The sequence below is a fragment of the Plutella xylostella genome, chromosome 7 (assembly GCF_932276165.1).
Source record: "Plutella xylostella chromosome 7, ilPluXylo3.1, whole genome shotgun sequence".
NCBI lineage: Eukaryota > Metazoa > Arthropoda > Insecta > Lepidoptera > Plutellidae > Plutella > Plutella xylostella.
In genome coordinates this window covers 2,899,861-2,927,565 of record NC_063987.1, presented here as the reverse complement: position 1 = coordinate 2,927,565, position 27,705 = coordinate 2,899,861, and the positions used below count along the sequence as shown (strand labels likewise).

General features: G+C 38.5%; 2 protein-coding genes and 1 long non-coding RNA gene across 3 annotated transcripts in view; 2 read left to right on the top strand and 1 right to left on the bottom strand.

Moving 5' to 3' along the window:
• The first annotated feature begins 304 nt into the window (after nucleotides 1-304).
• On the top strand, nucleotides 305-13,416 carry LOC105392084. The gene is made up of 5 exons (XM_048622180.1): nucleotides 305-463; nucleotides 1,687-1,912; nucleotides 9,031-9,161; nucleotides 10,899-11,054; nucleotides 13,164-13,416. The coding sequence occupies exons 1-5, from the start codon at nucleotides 391-393 to the stop codon at nucleotides 13,364-13,366; spliced, it is 789 nt and encodes a 262-aa protein (XP_048478137.1). The 5' UTR covers nucleotides 305-390; the 3' UTR covers nucleotides 13,367-13,416.
• On the top strand, nucleotides 6,968-8,417 carry LOC119690861. Its single transcript, XR_007266478.1, has 2 exons — nucleotides 6,968-7,351; nucleotides 7,953-8,417. It is a non-coding gene; the product is annotated as an uncharacterized LOC119690861 (long non-coding RNA).
• A 12,721-nt stretch (nucleotides 13,417-26,137) lies between the features above and the next one.
• Nucleotides 26,138-27,705, bottom strand: part of LOC105387614 (chromatin-remodeling ATPase INO80) — a 33,882-nt gene continuing 32,314 nt past the window's right edge. Inside the window, exons 27-28 of the mRNA XM_048622020.1 lie at nucleotides 27,051-27,232; nucleotides 26,138-26,293 (exon numbers count right to left, since the gene is read on the bottom strand). Of these exons, the coding sequence (XP_048477977.1) occupies nucleotides 27,051-27,232 (182 nt within the window). The 3' untranslated portion in view covers nucleotides 26,138-26,293. The remainder of the gene's footprint in view (nucleotides 26,294-27,050; nucleotides 27,233-27,705) is intronic.

The following is a 27,705-nucleotide window of genomic DNA, read 5'->3' as shown; positions in this document are numbered from 1 at the left end:
AATGTACCTCTACTCTAGCTTTTTCCATACTTTCCGTATGACTGAATGTTACTAGCCAGAGGAACGTAGGAATATATGATCATTCAACGCAATCGGCTTAAATTAGATAATTTACAACATTAATTCAGCATCAGTTATTTGCAAGGCCTCAGAAGATTCTAGAGGTAGTCGTAGCCACAGACAAGACAACTTTATCCATCCAAATCCATAGACAATGAGCAGCCAACAGAATCCTAAACCGATCGAAAGGCACGGCCAGCCTTGAAGGCTCGTCGAAGTCGCAACTTAATATAAGTTGACTCAATACATCATTCTTTATATTTCTGTCGAGTCGGGTAGTAGGCTGTTTGCAATATTTTTCTTTGCACCAAAGTTTTTTTTTTCGGCGCGATGTGGTCGCGAGTTTTGGTGTTTTTGGTTGTCTGTGGCAGTGCGCGGGAAACATGGCAGCTTTTACCGTTGCGTAAGTTTAAAAAAAGTGTAATTTGCGAATTTAAATAAATTTTCAGCTTGTTAGTAGTGAAATAGAATAGATGAGTAGGGGAAAATAAGTTTAAATACATGGAGTCAAAGTATCATTGAACTTTGAGCTCAAAGTGGTCCATGCAGGTATACTCCCAAAAGATTCGATGGAAATCCTGGTCCACAAATATATGAAAATTCAGCTAGCTTATAGCCGAAAGGTTGCTATTACTTTAGCAACAGCCTTTTTAATATTGCTTTGACTTATTATACCCTGGTAATATCTTGTCGAAAAAAGTTTTCAGTTACAGACTTTTCCAACCTCATAAGGTTGACATTTCTCTAGTCAACAAAATTTTAATATTTGGTATTTCGCTTGTATCATATCCATTAAATAAAAAATCAAAAATCTAAATGTTGTTAGTAAGTAAATCCTGCATAATCGAAGTTCTCAACATAAAGTTCAATAACCTTACACACATATTTCATTCAAAATCACTGGACAGACTTGTGTAAATTCAATAATAACAAACATTACAAAACACTTATTACATCCATACATACAGAATAATGTACCGTCTGCGAAACAAATGCATATCCGAACAGACATCACTTCTATTGTAACTACGTAACGACTATAGTCGCTTGTTCATAATATTGCAAAACGAATAGTAAAACCGGTACAACAAATTTTCATTGGACAGATGGCTATTGCATTTTTCACCATGCTCAAGGTAAACTTGTGTGTTTAGGTATCTACTTACACTGTAATAACCACTAAATTAGTATTGTTTGTAATTAAATTAATGATAAATGCATTTCGTTTTACCATACTTGCTTGACCAGTAGGAATCGTCACGAAAATTAGATTTATTCTCTTTTAAACCCCCATAAAATGAAAAAAGAGAAATGTTTTGATTAATTTGCAGTTGTGCACACGCACAAGCTGTGGATATCAATAATACCCATGTAACTATAAATAAAATAATTATGTAACTAGCCTAATATCCTAAACCCTTACTTCCACTTCTCTTACCCCATCAGCCATCACAATAATTATGATGAATCAGTTCCACGGGATTTATACATGAGGTACTTAATGAGAATAAGAAAACTGACATACATTAGACCTCCTTCAAACAATCGTCGTCGTCGACCTACTTTCCATACACCGATTCCCGATTCGATAATAATTCAAATCTTTAACCACCATTTTAATTCCAGCGGACTACATCCACCCATGCGAAGAGCTGACGGACGAATGCTTCACCAAAGCCACAATGGACGCCATCCCCGGGATAGTCCAGGGGATACCAGAGGCCAACATCCCCCCTCTTGACCCCCTAGTCTTAGAGAGGAACATCAGCATGAACTTACCTGGGGGGGTCAAAATGACCTTCCATAATGGGAAGCTACTCGGGCTCAGGACATGTGTGCCTAATAAGGTTTCGTAAGTACCTATCACAGCATTTACAGGGACGGGTAAAGGCCTTATTCAGATACAAGCAGTATCCGAGTAATATTTGCGGCACTTCGAAAAATGTATGTTGTATATTAAATGTTATGGAAAATGTATTCTACAATGCACTCAAATCACTAGTAGACTACACTAGAATATTTTTAAACATCATTTTTCGTTCACAATAATATGTGGGGACATTTCACACACGGCCATCCGACCCCAAGCTAGGCAGAACCTGTGTTATGGGTATCGGACAGCTGATATATCTACACAAATACATAGATAGATACATACTAAATATAAATATCAACACCCAAGACCCGAGAACAAATATCTGTGTTTAAACAAATATCTGCCCCAGCCGGGAATCGAACCCGGGACCTTCGGCTCAGTAGTCAGGGTCACTAACCACTACGCCATTCGGTCGTCAAACACATATGACACACACAATATGACAGCACATTGAGCACAACGCGAGAAAATCAATCATAGACTGAAATCTTTGGAAATAAATATGTATATCATCAGAATCTACCTACAGCGACAGACGAATCTACAAGTAGAATACGTCTACCATCAGTACTAGGGAGAATCGAGTATGTCTGAATAAGCCTTAAAACGCTAATGAATGGGCCCTATTGTAAATTTTGTGTCTCTAATTAACTTCGATTGATTGTAGTTAAGGCTTCCGTCTAATTAGTAGAAGTAACAACGCGTGCCTGCCCACTTACACACACGTAATGAACTAAGTAATGATACTATTGTTAGCGGTGTCCGCCACCCTGAGAGCATCACTAGCCGCGCGCCTATAAAAGCGGAGTGAGAGGTTGCGCCGCCCTCTTTCCTGATCCAGCCGTCGAAGCGTTAGCACTGTTCAGCTCGTGTCTAGTGTAGCTAGGTTATTTAGTGATAGGTTATAGTTGTGTTTAGCGTGGTTTAGTTTTGTGATTTAGTTGTGTAAATTATTGTTGATAAATGATTAATTAAGTTTGTAAATATTAATTGATTAAAGGTTGTAGGTGTCCTGTGCTTGTTTTTTTTTATTTTAAAAGTTAGGCTATCCCTAATTTCAGAAGTGGGATAGGCTCCATAGCCTATCTGACGCTGACTTTAGTGGACATCCTGATAGTTTAGATTGCTTACTGCTTATGTAAATAATGGCTGAACGACGTAGTGCTAGAAGTAGGGGTAGGATTAGGCAGGAGCTGCATTCTGACGGTGAAGATGCAGTTCATAACCAGCTTGGCGCTATCTTGTCGCGATTAAACGCGCTAGAGGGTAGTGCGCTGGCCGTCCCCCGCGCCGGGTCCGCGCAGCCCAGCGAGCCGTGCAGCGAGAGCGGCGCGCGCGCTATCCTAGCGCCGGGCGCGTGCAGCGGCGCCTCCACCAGTGCGGGCAGCCCCGGGCCGACGCCGGCCCCTGCCGCCGTGGCTGTACCTGCTGCCGCCGCTGCTACTACTGGGGGTGTCGCCGCGCCGGATGCCACTGAGCGACTCATTGGCGCACTGAGCGCCCTAACACGAGTAAGATCTACCCATTATTACATTTCTAATTTTGATCCAAGCTTAAACGACATCGATTCGTGGTGTGAGGAAGTTGAAAGAGCTCGCATTGTAAATAACTGGGACGACAACGAGTGCCTCGCAAGGATAGCCAACTGTCTGAAGGGAGACGCTCGTTGTTGGTTAAATGAATGGGTCACTAATGACCGTACCTGGACCAACTTTAAACTAGAATTCAAACCACTGTGCTCACGGAGAATCGATGTCGCGAATATTTTGTTTGATGTGATGTGTTCCAATTCTGACCGCTATGCCACGTATGCTGAGTATGCGAGGCGATCGTTATTACGATTGAACATAGTAAAGGGCTTAAGCGATGATCTAATTGTTGCTATCATCATTCGTGGCATAACGGATGTTCAAATTCGTGCCGCTGCTTCTAATGCCATGTTGCTACCGAAAGACCTTGTAGATTTTCTATCGATCTATACTAAACCTACGGTCACTACCCCACAAGAGTCTGCGCGCCCATCTCGAAGTAAATTCAGTGAATCAAATTTCCGCAAACGCAGTAATGTTCATAGTACACCTACCCGCGAAATAAAATGCTATACATGCGGTAGCGTTGGCCATGTGCAACGTTTATGTCCTAAGCGTTTAAAAACTGACAAACCGACTGATAATAATAGTGCAACAAAAACATCCGTGAATAGACCTAGCAACTCAAACAATCGCGTGTGTTCATTTTGTAAGAAGCCGGGTCATGACGTCACTGTGTGCTTTGCAAAACAACGATCTGAAACTCGAAATGTAAATAATGTAAATTTTTGTAACGAATTGAATGGTTCACAAAGCGACAATGACGTCACCACTGCGGTCGTGCAAGGTATACCTATCGACGTACTGATAGATAGCGGGTCGCGCGTGTCGTTAATTTCTGAATCTGTTTTAAAACATTTGAAATGCGCCCGTTTACCTACGAATCAAGTACTTAAGGGCATAGGGAGCCAAACTATTAAGTGTAACAGTTACGTTACTTTGGTACTCGAGTTTCAAGACATTGCTTTAGAAGTCGATTTGTATGTGGTCAATAAATCCTGTATGAACGTACCTTTGTTGATAGGTACTGATGTGTTAAATCGCGACGGTGTTGCCTACATACGAGTAAATAATAAACAGCGAATAACTAGAGTGCCTGAAAGTTGTAGTGTAAGTGACGTTTTGCTCGTTCAGCCCAGTGAGTCCAGTAACTCTCTCCCTGTTCAATCTCCCCTTGAGGGCGACGATCGTAAAAAGTTGCTTGAAATCATTAATGAATTTAAAGATTATTTTATAGAGGGGACAGCTTCGACCACTGTAACTACCGGCGAAATGCACATTGAGCTAACGAGTGAAACGCCTGTTTATTATCGGCCGTATAAACTGTCTTTTGATGAGAAGATTCGGGTGCGCGATATCATAAAAGACTTATTGGACAAAGGAATAATTCAGGAATCCGAATCTCCGTATGCCAGCCCGATTATTCTCGTCAAAAAACGTGACGGTAAAGATAGAATGTGCGTAGACTTTCGCGCTTTGAACGCAATTACAGTTAAGGATCGTTTTCCACTGCCATTAATTGACGATCATATTGATAGGCTTGGCAAATGTAAATTCTTTTCAATTATCGATATGGCATCCGGTTTTAATCAGATTACTTTAAGTAAGAGCTCAATACCTAAAACGGCCTTCGTAACACCTGAAGGGCATTTTGAATATTTGAAAATGCCCTTTGGTTTGGCTAACGCCCCGGCCGTGTATCAAAAAATCATCACAAAGACACTTAAACCATTGATTGAAGCCGGAAAGGTCCTTAATTATATCGATGATTGTCTGATTATGGCATCTTCGATTCCTGAGGCACTAGAGAACTTACGCGAGACGCTGCAAGTATTAACATCCGCCGGGTTTTCTATAAACATTAAGAAGAGTACGTTTTTGGCTACGGAAGTCGAGTACTTAGGTCGGATAATATCACAAGGTCAGGTTAGACCGAGCGAACGAAAAATAAAAGCATTAATTGATTCACCTGTACCTACAAACGTACGCCAAGTGCGACAACTGCTGGGTTTGGCTGGCTACTTCCGGCGCTACATACCCGATTATGCTCGAAAAACTGCTACCATAGCTAAACTAACGCGATCTGGGGTTCCGTTCATATGGGGAAAAGAACAAGATGAAGCACGTAATTACTTAATCGAACGCCTAACTAGCGAACCCGTGTTGGCCGTATTTGATCCGTCCCTACCTACCGAGCTTCATACCGACGCGAGTTCCATCGGCTATGGCGGAGTTTTAATACAGGAACACGAAAACAAAACGCGGCGTGTCGTAGCGTATTTCAGTAAAACAACCCAGGGTGCCGAACCGCGATACCACTCATATGAGCTGGAGACGCTTGCAGTAGTAAAGGCCTTACAGCACTTCCGCCACTATTTGTTAGGTATTTCCTTTAAGATCGTTACCGACTGTAATGCACTTAAACAGACTGAAAAGAAAAAGGACCTGCTCCCTCGTGTCGCAAGGTGGTGGATATACATGCAGGATTTCAATTTTACAATTGAATACAGAAAAGGTGTTATGATGCAGCATGCCGACTATCTTAGTAGAAATCCTGTAGATGTCTGCCACATTGCGAAACCTAAGACTTGGGCTCAGATGGCTCAGGCCGCGGACGAGGAGACAAATGACTTAATCTCTAAACTGAATAACAATGAGCTAGATGCATCGCGTTACGTTGTTCGCAATGATATTCTTTACTACACCTACTCGCCGACTGGTGAGGAGTCGAGGCTCTTATGTTATATACCTAAAGGTCATAGATTAAGCCTTCTGCGAATTTTTCACGACCAGCATAGTCATATCGGAGCGGACAAGACGATTGACTTAATCCTTCGCCATTTTTGGTTTCCTGGCTTACGGGCGTTTGTCAAAGAGTATATCAGTCATTGCCTTGTCTGTCTCTCGTCAAAAAGAGTTCCAAGAGCCCCTCACCAACCAATTTCTTCTTGGCGTAAGCCAGACGCTCCATTCGAAACAATTCATCTCGATGTATTAGGCCCCTTACCTACTGTAAACGAATGTAAATATGTTTTGATAATAATTGATGCATACTCAAAATATTGTCTGTTGTATTCACTTTGTAAGCAAGATGCAAATGAACTGAAACACGCTGTATCTAATGCAATTTCATTGTTTGGATGTCCTAAGTTATTGGTATGTGATAGAGGCCGTATGTTTGAGAGCGCTAGTTTTAAGTCTTACGCTTCTGAGATAGGTAGCCAACTACACTTTATAACGCCTGAAATACACAACGAGAATGGACAAGTGGAACGCTACTGTCGCACCGTCCTCAATATGTTAAGGATTGAGGCCACAAAAACTGACACACCGTGGTCGGACTCACTCGGGCGTTTGCAGCTAACTCTCAACTGCACTAAACAAAAGACAACGCAAACGTCACCCTTACATCTCCTAATTGGCATTGAAGCGGCTACACCGGTGATAAGGTCACTCATACGTGACGTGGCGCTGAATAACACACGTCCAAATCGTGAAGGTTTGCGAGAGTTGCAGAGGCAGCGTGCGTCTGAACTGCTGGAGATGAACAGAGAGAGGCAGGATGCATATGTAAATAAAAATCGCAAACCAGCACGCCTCTTTAAACTTAACGATATGGTCTTTGTCACAAAGTGTTCACAGATGTCTGGCAAGCTGGACTCAGGGATGCGAGGGCCTTATCGGGTAAAGAAGGTTTTGCCCCATGGCCGTTACGAACTGCAACTGCTTAGTGGTTCATACGGCAAGATAACTCAGGCTGCTGCTGAGCACATGGTTATTTGGCGAGGAGAGTGGACCCCTGAGTCCTGTGCAACTTTTTTCGATTGTAAGTAATCTTTAACTTATTGAAGTTGAGATTCGATTGACATCAAGTGGTGGTGTCTCATTGTGTGTATTCCCAGTATGCGTATGTTAGAGATGTATGTATGTATGTATGTACGATGTGTGAATACATGTTCATGATAATGATATGTGGATGTAGATGTGTGTTGTATGAGATAAATGTGTGCGAGTGAAATAAATGTGTAATTAGGACTAGGTGATGTATGTAAGAATTTTACATAAGTGAAGGGAATGTTGAACATGCTAACATGGTGCCTCTGTTCGGGATATGCAAACATGGTGCCTCTATCCATATGTGTTTTGGTGTTGAGCGTGGCTCCGCCAGTAGTTAGTGTTATGGTGTTGAGCGTGGCTCCGCCAGTGATGAGACATATGGCGTTGAGATGTTCTCCGTCAGTGAACATGCAAACATGGTGCCTCTGTTCGGGGTATGCTAACTCGTACGCTGCCCATATTAATATTCTGAAATGTGACAAGACTGACAAAAACATAATAAAATGACTTATTTACTGACTGTTGACTGCTTGCTTATGCTAGCTAGTGTTTGTTTAAAGCCCAAGTCATATATTTTTATTTTGTTACAGCAATGGAAGAAGACATTGCAGACAGTGAAGCTCAGCGTTGTGAGCAACAGGGTCCATCCAGGGAAAACGCCAACCAGCCAACAGAAGCCGTACCAGTGGAAGTCATCCCGGAGAGTCCAGCCAGCTGCCATGACGTCTGAACATACGTGACACACATGAAGGAAGTGTTCGAGGACGAACACCTGTCAGGAGAGGCCGTGTTAGCGGTGTCCGCCACCCTGAGAGCATCACTAGCCGCGCGCCTATAAAAGCGGAGTGAGAGGTTGCGCCGCCCTCTTTCCTGATCCAGCCGTCGAAGCGTTAGCACTGTTCAGCTCGTGTCTAGTGTAGCTAGGTTATTTAGTGATAGGTTATAGTTGTGTTTAGCGTGGTTTAGTTTTGTGATTTAGTTGTGTAAATTATTGTTGATAAATGATTAATTAAGTTTGTAAATATTAATTGATTAAAGGTTGTAGGTGTCCTGTGCTTGTTTTTTTTTATTTTAAAAGTTAGGCTATCCCTAATTCTATAGATATTTACCGTTCTAAGAGACGTTAGGTCCATCTGTACCGACCCAAGATTAAGGTAAAAATGTATTTACCTTATATAATGATAGTACGTTTTAAGTTTTATTTACAGCAATCTCTATTGGTCAAACTACTCTAAACACTACATTGAGTACATCATCCAGAAAAAAACAAAATGTTAAATAAAGTCATTCAAAACTTCATTCATCCGTTTTAGTCATTCATTCATCCGTTTTAGTAATTTTAGCCTTGGCAACAACCATTAACGACAAGATGATATTGACCTTACTATGGACTATTTCTTAATACGTCTAACGACCAGAGAGCGGTAATTAAGTATTTAAACATTGCGAAAATATTCGTCTGCATATTATAATAGTTTTTTATGGCTCTCTTAGCTCCTGCCCGAATTTCTGGGCATTGAAGTCATAATATTAGTTTACCACCATCTCTTTTACAGTTTGAACTCTAATGGTAAAACCACGTTGGGCGCCAAAACTGTATTGGCGCCCAACGTGGTCTACCACTACTGCTTCATATCTTTTATCATCCCATCTCTTTTTTTCTCGCAGGTCTAAGAGAGAGAAACGCACGTTCATCTTCGACATCACGTGCAACCTCACCATCAAGGGCCGGTACAGCGTCAACGGCCGCCTCCTACTCTTCAACCTCGACACTGATGGCAACGCCAAGATTAAGATTTGTAAGTATTGTACTTTTATTTTATACTTTCTGCGGTTGCTCGTATAAAAAAAAGATATGTCACCGGGATTTGAACGTCTTTGTTCACCGGACGAGTTACACTACTGAGCTGCCACCCCATCTTTAAGGTAAGCGTCCATCTTTTGGCATCGTACCCATCGTTTGCATTTCTATAATAAGTACCGACCTGATGATTATCGTTGAATCTGTAGTGCCTGTAACACTATTATTTAAATAAAACTTTACCTGGTATAACGAAGAAAATGTGCAATAATAAATTAACCGAAGCCACTTCATCTCACTTCCTTATTATTAACACCGACCTTTTATCTTTTACAAGAATAAAGTACCGGGTACAATTGCACAATATCGTTAAAGCAGATCAAGTAAAACAAAAAAAAATGTACATTGTCCAGTTACTCGTATCCTTAATTTATTAATCATTCTTGCTTTATTTAATTCTGATTATTAAAGAACTATAAAATTTTTCTTGTAAAGTAATTTCATTAAATATTTTTTAACATGTTTTCGATTTCTGGATCTGTTTTTCCGATTCACAGTCATGTTCTATTCTTAACCCTCAATAAGGATTTTCTACCTCTAATTTTTCATTGGTTTTCGCCCTTTACTCAATAGTTCAAAGTTCGAAACACTGTTAGACCCATATTTAAATTTCTTAGGGCTTGCCGATCCTCCTTTCATCAAACTTTATCTTTTAAATTTAATATTGTTATGCCGGTACTAGAAAGAAGCCGTTAGAACCTTTGAGCCGCGTCGTAGTATATATACCTACTAGGGAATTATTATTTCTGGTATTTTGTAGATTCGTGCCTGAGCAGCATAATTACTTTAACAATACGTTTCCCAAGAGCTAAGAATTCTGTAATGACGTCTGTTTCTGAGTTCTCTACAATATAATAGTAATAATTGTCTACTCAGTCAATACTGTTGGTAGTTGGGACCTAGTACAAATACCTAGTGAAACCTAATAAGTACTATATTATTATACATTCGCGAGTAATGAAAATTTCCAGTGACAATAGCAACAAATTACTCCTGAATGGAAAAGGCAAATGAAGTAAATTTAACAGCTCCTAAGACTATTACCAACCGAAAAAGTAAAATTTTGTTAAAAATTTCAAATAGTACCTAAATGTTTAAAAAAATTTGAGCTTTTTCATTGCTCGTGAGTGTATTAATTACTCAGATCGTGACATCAGATCAGAGTATCTATAGATTTACTTATGTAAGTATCCTCGTAGTGCTATAACAGATATGATTCTATTAATTAATTAAAAACTGTTATTACTTAATGTTTTTCCATCAACATTAATAGTTACATCGTTTTCACTTAAGCACTAATAACCTACCTACTAGGATTTTCCTCCACGTAAAATTCTAGTATATATATTGAAAACATGAGTAAGTTAGTAACAACTACAGGCAACAGTGGTATACTGAGCCGAAAGGCCGTGATTGAGTGGGTAATTATAAACAACTTTTGTTGAACTACTATTGGAAATTTGAAAAAAAAAAGTTCTCCTGTAGACACATAAACTATATAATCTGGCTATTTTATCCACACTCAAATCCTTACCACTTATTCATTTGTAATATTTTCCTAAAAAGAATTGAAAGAAGCGTGTATCAAGCTCATAAGAGACAGATTTAACCCGCAAGTGTTAGTTTGATTAGTTACCTAGTTATGTTTTTTTCATCAGCCCCATTTTTTTCTCAGGGAACCAGCACATCCGCCTAGACGTGGTGGAGAAGGTGGTGACGAACGCTAAGGGCGAAGGTCATTACAAGGTCAACTCCTACAAGTTCAAGGCCGACTACGGGACCGACTTGAAGCTCAACTTGACCAATCTGTTCCGGAATAACCCTGTTATTAGTAAGTATCTTAAAATATTTATTTGACCTACTGAGAACAATAAAAATAGGCGAACGATATAGGTATGATTTAGGTACTTAACACAGAACAACATGCACGGTTACATAGTAACAGTAGTAACTAATTTATAATTTGTGCTTACGGCTAGATGTGATGACAGCTGAAAAAGTTTACACTGAGAAGCTGAGAAACGACTTTTACGATAGACTTATGTTGCCATACGATAAATAAGTTAGTGGAAGGAATGTTTAAAAAATCCTCCATAAGTAATTAATCCTGACCTAATCTATAGCCAACAATGAAGAAACACTTTAAGTTCATTATTACTACAAGACCCAGTGTATCTTCTAGGTCTAGATTTTACGTAATCCAGCCGACGCTTAGGTATTGTAATGTTTATTTCATGAGAACCGTTGCTCAACAACAGACCTACTGTGGGTCAGTGTGTATCCTTCAAGTTGTCTCAGTTTGCATGCCACTGTGTCATTTGATGATCTAGACATCCTGTTAGATAATGTCCCTATTGTTTTCCTATGATTATTCATTAGCCGTCACTGTCTTTTTGTTCCTAGGCTTTCGAGGTAGGTAAATTCATAAATTAACATCCTATCTGTACTTAGTTGAAATGTAACTTTTGAATCAATAAGCTTTTCGGCACCGACCTTACTACAAACTACACAGATAATAAAAATATTTTTCTTAAAAAAATCAATCAATTTTATTGGCCCGCAATGGTTAGTTTAGTTAAAATCATCGATCGTTTCGTTTGCCCATTTATTTATGCCGATATCACCTAATTTACTATTACTAATTTTTGTAAAGTAAGGTGACCAAAGTTTCACTATAATTATACTTATGTACGACGGTAGTTTTAAAAATTGAATGCAAGCAAATGCTTCCATATAAAATTTACTCGCAAAAGACTCCCTTTGCTATCTAATTATACTCTGGATGCCACTGTTTTACAAGAAGTAAATACGATAAGGGATTTGGGCATCATTCTTGATTCGAAATTGAACTTTATCAGCCATATAGAGCATGTTGCTAAGTCAAGCAACAAAATGTTAGGCTTCATTAAGCGCATGGCTAAAGGATTTAAAAGGATTCAAAGTTTTAAAACACTTTACAATGCTTTAGTTCTATCACGTCTCGAGTACGGCTGCCAGATCTGGAACCCTTCATACCAGGTGCACATCGATCGACTAGAAAGAGTACAAAGATCATTCACTAGGTTTCTAGCATTTAAATCAAATAATTCTGATATTAATACTCGCTGCTCCTACGAGGATAGACTGAGCTACTTCAAAATGCATTCTCTTAAACATAGACGAGACTACCATGACCTTAACTGTCTGCATAAATTGCTGAGTGGTACTATGTCTGAGCCCAACTTACTGATGGAAATTAATTTCACAGTGCCCAAACATAATCAACGAAAGTGCAGGGAAACAAAAACATTTACTCCTTCTTTCTCTCGAACCCAACTTGGTAAATTTTCCCCGATAAACCGGTTTGAAAGGTGCTACAATGAGTTAGAATCGAAATATAACTTAGATATTTATAATGACTCCCCTATTGTTTGGAAGAAGAAACTGCTGCAACCATAATATCACCATTAATTTTCAAATAATAACTTATGCAACATAATTTTTCATATTTGATTTAATTTTAATTTTAATTTGATTTGATTTAATTTTATTTTAGACATTTTATTTCTAGGACAGATTTTATTTGTATATATTCTTAATTTATTTTCAATTTCATGTGTGATTCATTTAAGTAATTTAGGTTTGTAAATATAGGTATATTATAATTCTATTGTACATGGCTTTAAACATTGTATATTTTAGTTTAGATTTTGCATGTTAATAATAATTTTATTCAAATTTTAAATTACTGTTTACGATAGTCCTTTTGAATGCTGTTGCACGCCTGTAATTGGTGCATAGATAGAATAATAATACCTTTAATTATGTCTTGATAATGTATGATCATATGTGCTGTTGGCGTGTCTATTTTTGTAAAATAAAAAATAAAAATAAAATAAAATAAAAACTAAGCCACTTTTCATCTACCTATGTTTTTAACATCATCACTCTTCGTTCCCAGGCGCCAACATCTTAGACGTGCTAAACGCGAACGCCAAGCACGTGGCCCAAGAGATGGGCGGCCCGATCCTAGACTACGCCATCGGGTATGCCATGAACGTGACCCAGAAGTTCTTCGACGCCTACACCTACGACCAGCTCAGCAAGGTGCCGTTGACTGAGGACTTCTTCGTCAAAGAGGACAAGACTGATGGGGGTAGTTAGGGAATAAGGAGGTTTTTGGGAAGTCTGGAGTGGAAGGGCTGTTTCACAATGTCTGGGTAAGCGCTACCTGTGAGATGAATACATGCTGTCACTGTATAAAACGTATAAAGAATGACAGCATGTCTTTTATCCCACAGGCAGGTTATTATCCAGACATTGTGAAACAGGCACTTAGTTTTGTTTTTATGTGAAGGCGGTGTTAATTTTTTATGTGATTCGTAAAGTGTACTGTGTGTTTTCATGTACCTGATTTGAACGATGGGAGTTGGTTAAGTTATGTGTTTTGTAAATGTAAGAAACTAGTGTGTTACTGACCTAATAAATATAAGCTACTTTTGATTAAATTTATTTATACCTTTTTTGATTATGTAACCTTTTATACCGACCCTAGCCAGATGATTTAACGTGCCTAAACACACACTGACGAGCAAACCGAACCGTTTGCCTAAACATTGCCATGTCTTCCGCTAACCATATACCAACTTGACTCCTAACATACCTATTTGACGTTGACACGAAGCGAATTCCCTAGGGCGTGGGCGTTTTCTAGTACATGTATACCAGCTTCAGACAAATATACAGTCTAATATAGCTCTTGGGACCTACGAATTATGAAAGATGCTAATGCCTGAGATGTGGCAGAGATCATGGAAGTCCAGTCGTGCTAAACTTTCATAATAGCTCCATACGATGCGATGCTGTGAAGGAAAGTGAGGTGGGTGGAGTACTCAGGTTGCTTCATGAAAAAGTAATATAGCTTTTAACAGAGACAAATTATGACTTTATAGTGAAATTGCACTAGAATGAGTATTGCTATGAAACTGCCAGTTCTTGATTATAAGTAGGAAGTTACAGACGGCCATCCGACCCTAAACTTAGCAGAGCCTGTATGATCGATGGGTATCAGATGGATAGATGTAAAGTAAAAGACAAATGCTCAACACACGGATCTTTACCCTATGCCCAGGGTGGCGGGATTCGAAAACGAATCTTGCAACTGAAGCTTATAATAAAATTTTATCCGTATAGTGCCGCCAGTTGACCGATTTGTATGTATATTGTGTAATAATGTCATACATGAGTACACTAAATGCACAACCTATGTTCCGTATGTCTATTTGTAGTGACCACACTGCTTGCAACATGTATACTCTGCGAGGTAATGATCGTTGTACGAAAATGTTTAACAGATGAGGATAGCCCATAACTAGATGTGATATGCATGACTTTCGATTGCGCACAATTTGCCTATGCGGGGGAGGTGATTGGTCAGAGATCTAGCGTTTAAGTGAAAGTCTAGACCCTAATCTAGGTACTAGGTGTAGAGATGTACCGTCATGTATTAATTTGCCACAGTATGGTTGGAAATTAGGGAAGGCTCACTCGAATGCAGTGTTTAAACATCCCATAAAGGTCCAAATTAACTAAGTTCATAGCTTAGAACGCATTTCCATCCTCGCTGGTCCACTTTGGGTTGCTACGTCATACATCTAGGTTCTAGATTTGCGGTAAATATTTTTATCTTACCGTACTGGACGGTTAGTTCTTCCTCTATGCGTGTCGATGTCGGTGACAAACTGGGTTTGTTATGCATCGTAGTGCAACATAATGACGGGATTCACCATTTTCTCTGAATGCCCACTATGCCGCTGCCCCTATAATAAGACTAGCTGTGCCTGCGAGCTTCGCTTCACCTTAAAAAGTTTTCCCGTGGGAATTCCGGGATAAAAAGTAGCCTATGTTCTTTCTCAGGGTCTAGACCATATGTATACCAAATTTCATTCAAATCCGTTCAGTAGTTTTGGCGTGAAAGAGTAACAGACAGACAGACAGACAGACAGACACAGTTACTTTCACATTTATAATATTAGTTAGGATGCGATCGATACCTACGTCACTCAGGATAGCCAATAACTCTTTGGAATAGGTATACGTAGCATACCGCCACCCTGCAAAAGTGTGTAAAAACGATATGCTTTTAAAATCTGCAAAATTATTCCCCACTTCCAAATCACATAGAGCTCAGAAGATTTACGATAATCTCATTGACATATATATAATCTGCGATACTTTTGCGTCACCACTTCTAAGGCTCTATAAATCGTTCCGTGTGACGTATACAGCGTGTTCCCAACTCGTTAGGTAATTGGTCTGTGGAGCAACGCGGATCGTTGCACAATATAATAACACCATGTAGGAAAAGAGGGTGCCTATTTTTAATATCTGTCTCGATCGCTTTGTTAGTGATGCCTTTATTTTCCTATCATTTTGTCTTTTGGTATGGCCGTAGCTATTTGTGTATTGTCTAAAATATTTCATAGATACTTATATATAACTATTACTTATTATTTAGTTCGAACCATATCATTAAAAAAAAAATTACTCAATGTGAATGGTGGTTCCAAATATCAAGCCACATACATACCTATTTATCTTATTGAACAATCATAAAATTAACAACTAGACATTAGAAATAAAGCAATATTGAAAGCGATAGTGATAGATATTCAATATGCCAACCAGTAGCCATTTATCACCCTTCCCTCAGATCCAAAAGTTATCATGATCGTGATACTATTTTAATATTATTTTATGTAACCAGTGAAGCCATACAATAAATAAATAAAAAATAATAATAAATAAATACGATAAATAAATAAATAAATAATCGTGATACAATAAATAAAAAAAAATAATAATAAATAAATACGATAAATAAATAAATAGATAATATAAGTAAGTACATTGGATGTTTATCTTAGGCAATAAGGCTGCAATATGCATGAAACAATGCTGAGTAGACTGTCAAATACATCGTGTGCAGATCGAGGATTAAGATCTTGAGAAATAAAACCTGACTTCAGAGCTGATGGCAATCGGATTTGTGAACACCTCAATCCATAATTTTATGTATGTGCTTACCTAGAACACGTAGAAAGTCGTAATATGATGCCAATTTCACCACCTTTTTGTATGAGTAATGTTATTTCTGACAGTTATCTTTCCAAAATAGGACATGGTTGCATGATCGGAATATGTGCAAAATTATCTTTGTCCAGCAGTAAAAAAATATATGTACCTACTTAATGTAAGAAACTGTTAGACTGCCACTGTATCTGAATAAATATTTAAACATACATATTTAAGCAATAAAAAGAATCAAACTAACTGCAGTCTCAATTTCCTTTACAAAACTCAATTTCCTTTTAAACTATGGAACGGCGAGCACGAATGCCGTCTCGTATTTTAGGTTTATTTATTTAGTTTTAGTTAAAAAGCAATTTTTAGCTGTCATCGCATTGTTGGGAGCGAAACTGCACGCAAACACGACATATTTAGATATAAATGGGTGAAATGAACTTGAAAAAGTTGTTTTATTTAGTTAAACTTAGAAATTACTTGAATCATTTTTGAAGTAACTCTAATAACTAACAAATGATATTGTCTAAATTTTATAGAACCATACCACATTGAGGATTTCTATACGTACCTATGTACCAGACCATCGTATCGGACTAGTCTAGATTTAATTTTGATTAACTTTTTCATGCTATTTACACTAAATGCTCACCTACTTATACATTTTTGCCTAACCAAAAAAATATTCCGTTGACTAACGCTACACAGGGGGTGTGGTATGATATTTCACTTAGCCACTTCAATCCAATACAGACGTAAAACCTAAATCCGTTGGAGCCTGCAAGTATAGATTTCCCATTAGCTGCTAACGGCCTTACTGCCTAATGTAAATTTAACCAGATCAATAGAGGAGTCTGCGGCACACCACTAATGACTTCGTAAGTTGGCAGCACTGCTCAGTTATTTATGAAAATGGCGACGGTAAGTTTTCAAGTTGGTATGGTAGTAGTTTTGTTTTATTTTCGGAATATTTATTTGCTTTATTTTTTGGTGAATTCTTGTAAGATCTACGGAAATAAAATTTCTATTAAGTAAGCCGGGTTCATAATATCTAATTCTATCGGGTTCATAGTATTATTTTCCTGTATCGCAGTTCCGGCGCATATCATCATAATCGCTGGTTTGACGTTAGGTGATTCTATTTACCCAGAATATTTGCGGCCAAACTAGTAAAACAAAACTATGAAATGTTGAAATGGTAGTTATGGACATAATAATTTCATAACTTTAAATATACTTCGATGCTTTAATTAAACCATAAAACAATGAAACCCTCAGCTGTCCACTCCAAGACTGGGGAGCTATTGTCATAACGTAATAGTGGAATAATCTCTTGGCAGATAACTTTCAGTTCAGTGCTAATACCCTCCAAAGATCACAATGTGCAATGTACATGGGAGGTCCGCTTCGTCTCGCCATCTCCGCCGTGGCATCTCCACGAGTCAGCGCTAAGCATTCTAATTACCAGTGTGAAGTCTTGCATTATGGGGCTCATTTGTGCACCGTGGAGGCAAGGAAAAAAATGTGGGTAATTTCAAATGCACGAACGAAAATGGAGAGTGTTTTGTTTTTACGCGAAGTAGGAGAGGAAGCTGTCATTCGTATTATGTGTGTCATGTTGGTACATACAACAACGTGGACTCGGGTGTACAATTATTATTATTAAACGAATACACCTACCGAGTGTTGCAAAAGTGGTGTATAGGTAGTAAGCCGAAAGTGGGAGGCTCATTAGGTCATCCACAACAACATTTGAAAAAAAACGGACCCCATAGAAACTTTTTCATCACGTGACTTTTTACTATTGAAAGCCGCTTTTTTTTCAATGTATGTAGTCTAGGTATTAAATTAACCAACCACTTACATGTAACTCATGGTTGACTAACGAACTAGGTATAGCTACTTATTGATATAAATAAGGTCAATGACTGTAGACTTCATAACTGAAAGCAATCTCGTGGAAACACGCAAGAAGACCGATCAAATCGTTGACATACATAAGAATACATATACATATAAGAACATATGTATAATACTAACACATGCATATGTAATTTATGTGTATACGGTGTACGTACCTACGTGATTGCAGAAGCCATAAGAAAACTGTATTGAGACTTTACCCTCCAGAAGTTCAGTTGAAATTTCCATTTGATTACAGATACGCAAAGTCTATTTAGTCCAGCAGTGGACTATTGTTGGTTGATAATAATAATGTATTATAAATTATGGTTATGATGACGATAATGCATTTAATACTTTGAAAAGAAGGATAAATGAAGTAACAGGTATTATAAGAAATAACAATTAAGTTCTATGCATTCCCTTTTCATAGCGTAGGTAAGGACATAAAGTCTAAATCCAAACATTGTTACAGTAGTTACAAGACTTTAAAAATACATTAACCACTAACCCATGTCGATGTTTTGTGTAAAACTTATACCTAATCTCCATAAGTAATTTAATAATAATCTAAAAATTAAGTACTTTTTTACCTTACTAAAAATTGAGGCTGCCCAAATGGAAAGAAACCCAAACAATGACGATGTGATTAATGATAACAAGTTGGATCAAAAATAACATAAATTGAAAACAATCTATTTTTAAACTTGAACAAAAAAGTGCTTTCATAACACAAGAGAAGACTCACATCACATCATAACAAAATCATCACGTACATCTACGCAACACGTTTTGGGATTATTTTTAGCATTTTCACATTATATTTTTAAGTTTTCTACCGTATCTTTGTCGGGGGAGTAAGACATTGGATACGGGTTTTTTTGCCAAAGTATCGGTTTAATTTTTGGGGCTAAAAAAATGGGGGTCGGAGAACACTTATCTTTCATGCGAGCGATATGTTCACGGTTACCTTAGAAACCTGTGGTTCTCAATGTTTAAAAATATTAACTTAATTGTTTGTACAGTTTTGAAAACATTATTGACAAAGAATACTTAAAATATTGTTTCAATAGAACTTGTTTATTTATGAAACACTTAAAAAGTACCTACAGAAAGATAGCTCAAAGGAGTAATTTCAACAAAATTACATGTTAAACGTATTTTAGTCGTCTGTTAGTACAAAATGCATTTAAAATTTGAATTAAATACTATTTGAAATACGTTTAGCGTTTTATGACGGTGACGCTTAGGTTAGTTCAAAGGCTTATAAATATACTTACATACAATCAAAATCAATACAATCAATTCAAAGGCTTATAAATATACTTACATACAAACAAGTTTCGTTCCAAATATATCGAAAATACCTCGGCAATGTTTGAGAGCCGTGTGTCGCAAAGCCCGGATGACTCCCGCGTGACACGTCGGCTTGCTTGTAAAGACATCCGTCATTCGATGCCGTCACGGACTCACCCCACCCTCAGAAACTTACCCAACTATTTACATAACCATCCGACCAGGAGCTTTAACCAACAAAACCGATGTATGGCAAGACAGATCGCAGTAAAATGGAGAGGGGTTGCAGCGTTTTTTAAGAAAGTTAAAATCGTAATGTGCCATTTCCGATAAAGATTACGGTAATGGATTTGTGGATTTGAAAGTTGTAATACTATTATGGTTTTAAAGAGGGTTTCTGTTCTTATGTTTAAATTAAGTTTTACTTACTTTAATTTTAAAACAAGAACAGAAAATCGTGTGAACCCTTGCGAATAAATGAGCTTCATTCTGTGCCGACCTAAATTATAGGTACTATAGGTAGGTAGTTAGTTAGGTAGGTATTAGATATCTTTCACGAACCTAATCTCAGCTAGTTCAGTTTCTCTACACATACATCGTACTTAGGTACTTACAGTGCCACAATAATGCGTAATCTATAAATATCCAGCAGTAACCTCATTAAAATAAATCAATGGTCCAATTTTCCTCTTTGCTCCGTGGCGCGATACATCACTCGATGACAGCTACTAACTGCCAATGTGCTCAAGTTTTTCTGCTCATACATCATGAGACAGAATTTGATGACAAGACTGGAGAATGCGACTTGCAGTTGCAGGGTTCCACTTCCGGTAACTGTCTTTCAAAAATCGAAATCGTCTCTTCGTTTTTAAGTAAGAATAAGAATAAAAATAGCGAATCACAGTTTCTTTCGGTCTGGAAGACTTTACTTAGCATTGACGGCACTGACATTGAAGATGAAGACTTATGTAGCAACAGGCACACAAATCAAACACAATTGACTTATTACACCAGCAGTTTCCTGTGCTTAAAACAGTGTCCGCACTAGAAATAAGCCCATTCAACTACTCTTACTAGTAACTACTCTTAACAACCCAACGGGACGGATTGCCGATATTACTGCACATTTAGGGAGAGGAAAAGAGTATACAGGAATCCAACCCGGACCTTCGAGGTGATAATAACCTTCTTATTATTTTCAAATATCACTCCGGAAGTCACATCACATCAACCCACCGAACGAGTGTTTTATTCAAACCGCCTCGTAAACCTTCATTAAAACTGTGGTTAGGAATTAAACGTGGTAAATCTAAAAGTCTGAATTGTTTAGCATTTATCTGATGACGTCTCGACGCTCCAGCGAGGTGGCGCCTGAGGTACGCGGGTTGAATGCGTAATATCGGCGCGGTGTAGTCGGCGCACGGACTCAGGTATATTCAAGTTACTTTAGCCTGCAATCTACAGTGGAACTGTGAAGTCCTGAAAATGGAAGTGGGTCCTAACTAGTTGTTAAAGACTGTATTTAATCGATCCATCTATTTATTTAAACAAAAATCCATTAAAATAACCATTATCACTCGGTATTTTATTTTTAAAATGTATGTAAATGTAAGTAAAAAACTGCAAATGTCTTTGCAAAATCACACTCTTTATTCTAGGACTTTTAGTTGCACTGTACGCTTCGTCTTATATTTCATTTCATTTGAGTAAATTTAATTTGGACTCATATTAGACTTTTTAAGTTGTACTTAAATTGACATTCTTGTGTTGAGGCATGCATAATTTATTAAGGAGTAGACATAACTGATCATAGATCAATTGCAGCTCAGTGATAAAAACAGAATCACAAATTCAGTCAGATTAGTTGTCCGAACTCTTGCAGGTATACCTAATTTACTAAAAAGCTATTAGAAATTAGCTATAAGCGGTGAACGGTGGTAACTCAGTCGGGTAAGCTCCCGCTTCTCACGCAAGAGATGCGGGTTCGAATCCCGGCGCTGACATGTACCAATGAGTTCTTTTAACTTAAGTACAATGTATACCATCGCTCTTACGGTGAAGGAAAACATCGTGAGGAAACCTGTATATCTAGATTTAGCACATCTAGATATGTGAGCCCACCAACCCGCAGTGGACCAGCGTGGTAGGAAATGGTCCAAGCTAGGAAGGCAGTTTAGACCTTAGATAAAGGTTCCACTCGAGAGAGCGAGGTGCAGGTACTTACACCCCCACAGAGAATAGAATAGAATAGATAGCTATAAGTAATATATTATTCACAACCTATTGTTAACAAGAAGTCAACGGACATGAATTTGCGCGCACACTACATCTGCAAGTATTTATGCTTTAGTTCCCAGAATCCTACGTGTTGATTTTAAGTGAGATTTTTGAACTTTGAGGTAAAAAATACTTAGGTTTACCTACAGGCGCAAATTCTGATCTGTCTGACTAGCCCATCCTTTCACCACGGTGACAAACCCTAGTCTAGCTGCTATAAGTACCTATTATCATAAACACAAACATACAGGGTTGAAATTCTGATTTCAGTTTCGGGCTTAGATATTATAACATGTGGCACATGCAGGTTTCGGCTTTTGCAACAACCTTTATATGTTCATCACCGACATACTCGCTAAGAAGAAGATTTAACAAAAGTACATAGCTAATTATGATAATAATAATAAATCATTTACTTTCCCATTTTGGTCCATAGCGTAATACATTGTACTTCTTAGCAGGATTTTTCAAACTCGATTTAGTAGTATTAATAGTAATTTTTTACCGACTTCGAAAAAAGGAGGAGGTTCTCAATTCGTCTGTATGTATGTTTTATAATCGCCACTTCTTCGCACATCACTCCTCATCCACAAACAAACTTCCTAAAAATCCTAATTGCAGTTGGGTGTTGAAAACGTTATACCCGGGGAGGGTAGTTTTTTACGCATTGGCACGTGGCAGGACATCCTGAGGATATGACAGCTCTGATGATGCTCTCTGCTGAGCGGATAACGATGTTGTGATGAGAAATGAGTTCTGTTAGAATAATGTTGTAGAAAAAAAGTTTTAAAATTAAGAGTTAGTCAGCTGGATAGCGAAGTAGAAGTGTATAGCGTCCAGGGGCCCTATTGCGAAATAACATTGACGAACCGTTACCGTTTTCTAGTAATTGGAATCTTAAAATAATCGAGATTTTTTACAGATTCATTCACAGTTAGGGGTCTCAAGCACCTAAGCTCCTCTCTATTCTATGGTAGTTTCACCAGGTAGATACTAGAAACATGATTTCCCAATAAATAAACTTAAATCCGTGCCTTCGAGTAATAAACAAAACCTAAATCTAGACCAATCTGTTTTAGGAAAGGAATCCCATTTGATTTCGCAACACTGTGCCATCTAAACTCGCACAAACTTTGGTTGAGGATTAATTAGGAGGGCAAAGCCTTATAGGGAAAGAACCGTATTTGTAGTCTGCTGACGTTTAGGATCCAATTAATGCTTCTTGAAGGACTATGGGACTCCTTTCCGCTTCACTTAGTTAACAAATATTTATATGATGCAAAAAGTACTTATATGAACGGACAATATACAACAAGCACCTTATATAAGACAGGTCTTCAGGCGGAATTACCTAACCTACCTCAGGTTCTAAAATTTGGAATTAGGTATTTGTTTTTTTTTTATATCGCTTTCAAACGGTAGGTAGTTATGATTTTTTGCAACTGGCAGCGCAAGTTCGGCTTGCGTTGAACCTTAGGGCTCATTCTTGGTTAAACCCAAGGCCCACTAGCAGCGCCCATTGAAAAAAATATCATAACTTCCGTTTGAAAGTGTTTTTCCTAGTAGGTCTATGGTATTTCCCAAAACTTTCCACGTTTCACGCTCTCTTCATGTCCTTAGACGTCATAAATCGTTACGCGTAGAATACGTTGCGAAGGTAAGCTCAGTCTGTGCCTACCTTTATTGATAGTTTAGGCGCACCATAATAATAATTAATTAATATTGAAGAATTGAGGGTAGAACGAAATATCCACGTAAGCTAGCACCGCATGAGCGCGCGTCATTTTTGTGTGAGGGACCGTGGCGAGCGGACGTGCCAGTGAGTGATTAGTGTCGTGAGTGTGAGGGAACTGATGTGGTTTGCTGAGGCGGGCAGAGGTTACTCTACATGTACATGTATATTGTCGAAAACCGACCGGGAGCTGTCGTGCAATCGGCACGTTTAATGCAACGAGACAGAGTCGTGGCTCGCGCAGCAGCGTTTCGAAACTTCGTTTTTCGTCATATAGAGTGACCCCCAGGCGCATGGAGCCAAGGTGGACGTGTGGCCCGGTCCAGACAACAGTTGCAGCGAGTGCGAAGTTAAGTGAGCTTACATTTTACTATTTTATGATTCATGTAAGTTATTTTTATATTAATTTCTATATTTTGCAATGAACATAAGTACTTACCCAACTTCTCTAAGATTGTGTGGGTAATTTGCAGACTGTGATTTTAGTGATGTGCCGTTGTGTGTTTATAATAATTAGGTAGGTATAGGTACGTTTAAAAATATTTATGTTAATGTAGGCATTGTAGGTATGTTAGTTCCAAGGGCTGGGTTGGGCTGCAATCTGAAATTTTCGTTGCTGTTTCTCCTCGGCTATAAGATTAAGGTCTTCACACAGTGCGACCTGCCGGTATACCATTAAGTATGTTGCAGAAACATGGACTCAGGGTCCACAGTTGGAGTGGTAACCTGCTTTCTGTAAAGCGCTATTTACATTAATTATTTTAGTATAAGTAGGTACGACATAAAACTACTTGCTTTAGTACGTATAGTATCAGTATACAGTATGGTTATACAGTATCAGTGTACAGTATCTGTATACGGTATCAGTATCTGTATACCGTATGCGCATCCATATACAGCATCAATGTACATACCAGTACAACGTATCAACGTATATCTGCATACAGTATCCGTATCAGTATGTGTATACCGTATCATACAGTATCACTATACAATATAACTATACAGTATCAGTATACAGTATAATAGATTAATTAATATTAATGTCACTATCACTGGCTATACTGTCTTTCCAGTGAGCTAGAGAACGTCCCACGCTACGTTTGCCTGTTCGCAATCTCCACTTGTGAACTCGTCTACACCAACGGTCATGTCGGTCATAGGTTCTTCGACAGCTGAAGCCGCCGCATCAGCTTAGTAGAAAGGGGCTTCTGCAACTGTCAGTGTCCCCATGTCTGCAACAAACTCTATATCACCGTCAGGACACGATGGTTGAAAAATTTCTGATAGCAGCCCAGCTGTTGGAACTTACATACAATTAACATGTTTCAGATATAATATAATTTTGATATCGATAGTGAAAAACATTTAAGTATGGTAAGTAAGTAGTTACTTACAATTTTTTTTTCACATAACTGAAAACACACACGTTAAAATTACATACACATTCATAAATAATTTTTATCTCGATTCTGAAGGCACAGATTTTATGAATGTTTTAGTAAATTTAATAATTATTTTCTGTGGAAGAATTTATAGTTTGATATTGATAAAATTTAATTCTGAGCCACCAGAATCGATATCTTCTAATAACGTGTAGGTATTGACAGAACCTAACACCGAAATTCGTGCATTGGCTTAAAATAAGCTGCGATCGTGTGCAGACAATGCATCGGCTTTACGATCACACACCTAACACATTACAACGCTGGTCTCACGTCTCAAAACTACTAAAGACTCGATTGGGTAATAAATTTACGAAAAACAAGACCGAAATCTCCGTTTAAAATGGTTAATGTTGTCACAAAACAAAAGGCAGGCGATGCATATGCACGATGATACATCACGACTGCATTTTGTATGCAATGCAGGCAAATTAATTGGCCTTAAGTGTTCTCAGGTACTTAGCTGCCGGCTCGGTTAGTGGCTTTAAGAATGATGGTGCTGTTTTGATTTGAATACTTATCTTCAATTACGATTTCAGTTCAGCTTATATAACTATTTTATACATACTTAACTCCTTTAAACTCTAAGAAACTTTGATTGAAGATAATAAGATACCTAAGAATACTTAGTAATCTTGTAGAAAAGAAAATGGCTTTGGTGAGATAAAAATAAATTAATTTCATAGTGTAATAATCTTAGAAAAGTAACTAGTTATCTCTATTATAGCATAGGTAATAATAAATAACCAGGAGTGATTTTGATGGTCTTATTGTCTCCAGCTCTCCACCTAATATTAAAATTTAAGGTATATCATCATCATCATCAGCCTGTACCACTGTTTGACACGGGCCTCTCCCAAGGAAAGCCACAACACTCAACCTTCTTCATCAGTTATATATGTTATTCCTTAGGTATGCAATAGTAGACAAGACATAGATGCATTATAGCAGGTAATTCACGAAAGAATAAATTGACTCCTACCTAGCTCCGCCCTCATCTCATAGACACCAGCCAAAAAATATATTGACGTATATTATATCTGCATAGTGATCGTTTCTATTCGTCCATGTACCTTTTACTTGCAGCACAGGGCTAATTAAAAATATAGGTATAAAGTCGTGCTACTCAAGAGATTTTCAATGTCATGCGATAGGGGTAGGTCAAGTCAAGGGTTACTTAATGCAGAAAAAAACATGGAATTATTAGAAACTTAAACACGCATAGCTTTATTAAATAGATTTGTACATTATGTTACAATACTTCATTAGTGATCATTTCATTGTTAAATAGTAAATTATTATAATTATTAACAAATTGCACTAGGTGGGTCCAGTTCTTCACAACACTTGAGGTATCTGAAACAAAAGTAAGCAGGTAAGTTACTTACAAAAATATGAAAATACTAAGAAGAGTGCATTATTTTGTTTAATTAGTGCGAATAAAGAATCATTATGAAAATGGCGGCGTTTATAAGTGCTACGATCGAATAGAGTTATCGCACTAAAACCGATCTTACAGTAAATAACTTAAAGTTACGTTTGAAGTTTTAAGGATTTGCATGCCCCTCGGGTCTATTGGCCCTATTTACTTCAATTTAGTCAGGGCCTGATCGACTGGACCGATCGCTTTTGTTGTATTTCTTATTATCATGATAGGACTCTTATAAATGAGAATATCCTTAAAGTAAATACCACACGGGAAAACTACATAAAATGCCGATAAAGTTGAAATACTTCTTGTATATTAACCTTTTTACGGCGGCGGTGCTAGCGGAACTAACAGCGGCTCCCTCGGTCTGCGCGGTCTCCTCGACACAGTACCTCGCGAGGCAGCCGGGGCCGCCCGGGCCCGCGCCGCACGCTTATAGAATATCATTGGCTTTAAATCGACTAGTGAATAATTATTTACCTATGCTTGTCCCTAAGGATTAATCCGTCAATGCGGTTTGTAACTGCACAGTGGCATACATACAACACTCTTGTAAGCTTTGCTTAACTTTTGAGTATGATCTTTCATAAGTACCCTGTCCGGCGATATCGCTTCAGAATGTTCCTGCGTTTTGCCCTGACCAGAGGGGCTATAATGGGGTGAAATTTTGTTATAAATACCTACCTAAGGCGGCGGCGCCAGCGGCACCAACAGCGGCTCCCGTGGCCGCCGCGGCCTCCTTGACACACTGCTTCCTCGCGAGGCCGCCGCGCGAGCCAGCCGGGGCCGCCCGGGCCCGCGCCGCACGCGAGGGGCGGACGGCTCGATGATCTCGAGCGGCGCGTCGGAGTCGAGGAGGGCTGCGCCTGCGGGGTAGGAGGTGGTGTTACTATGAGAGGATTATGTTTGGAAGTAAGAAAAGATGGTTACGAAATTGAGATCTACTTGACCTTGTGATTAGGCTACTTAATTCAAACCCGAAAGAGGAAAAAATCGGTGTTATCAGTTTAATAAGTCTGTGTATGTGTCTGTAGGAGCTCTCAAACGGCTGAACCCATTTTCGCTTTGTTTTTAGGGTCTTTGTTTAAGGTCATGTTATCCCGAGTGTTGTTAGCCACATTTTATCAAAAGTTGTAAGACTTTTATTATTGTGCGACGTTGATTAGGTTATTTTTCACCACTCACCATCACTAGCAGCCGCCACATCAGCGGCGACAGGTCGGTCCCGGCGCGACAGAGCGACTTTTAGCGTAGAATATCGGGGTTTTTACCATTGTCTAGGTTATTCTACACCACTAACCATCACTAGCAGCCGCGTCGGTGGCGACAGGTCGGTCCC

Bases quoted from the DNA above. Each gene is read 5' to 3' on its own strand.
- LOC105392084 (XM_048622180.1), top strand. From the start codon at position 391: ATGTGGTCGCGAGTTTTGGTGTTTTTGGTTGTCTGTGGCAGTGCGCGG. The intron at 464-1,686 runs GTAAGTTTAAAA...TTTTAATTCCAG, and splicing joins ATGGCAGCTTTTACCGTTGC to CGGACTACATCCACCCATGC. The intron at 9,162-10,898 runs GTAAGTATTGTA...TTTTTTTCTCAG, and splicing joins CAACGCCAAGATTAAGATTT to GGAACCAGCACATCCGCCTA.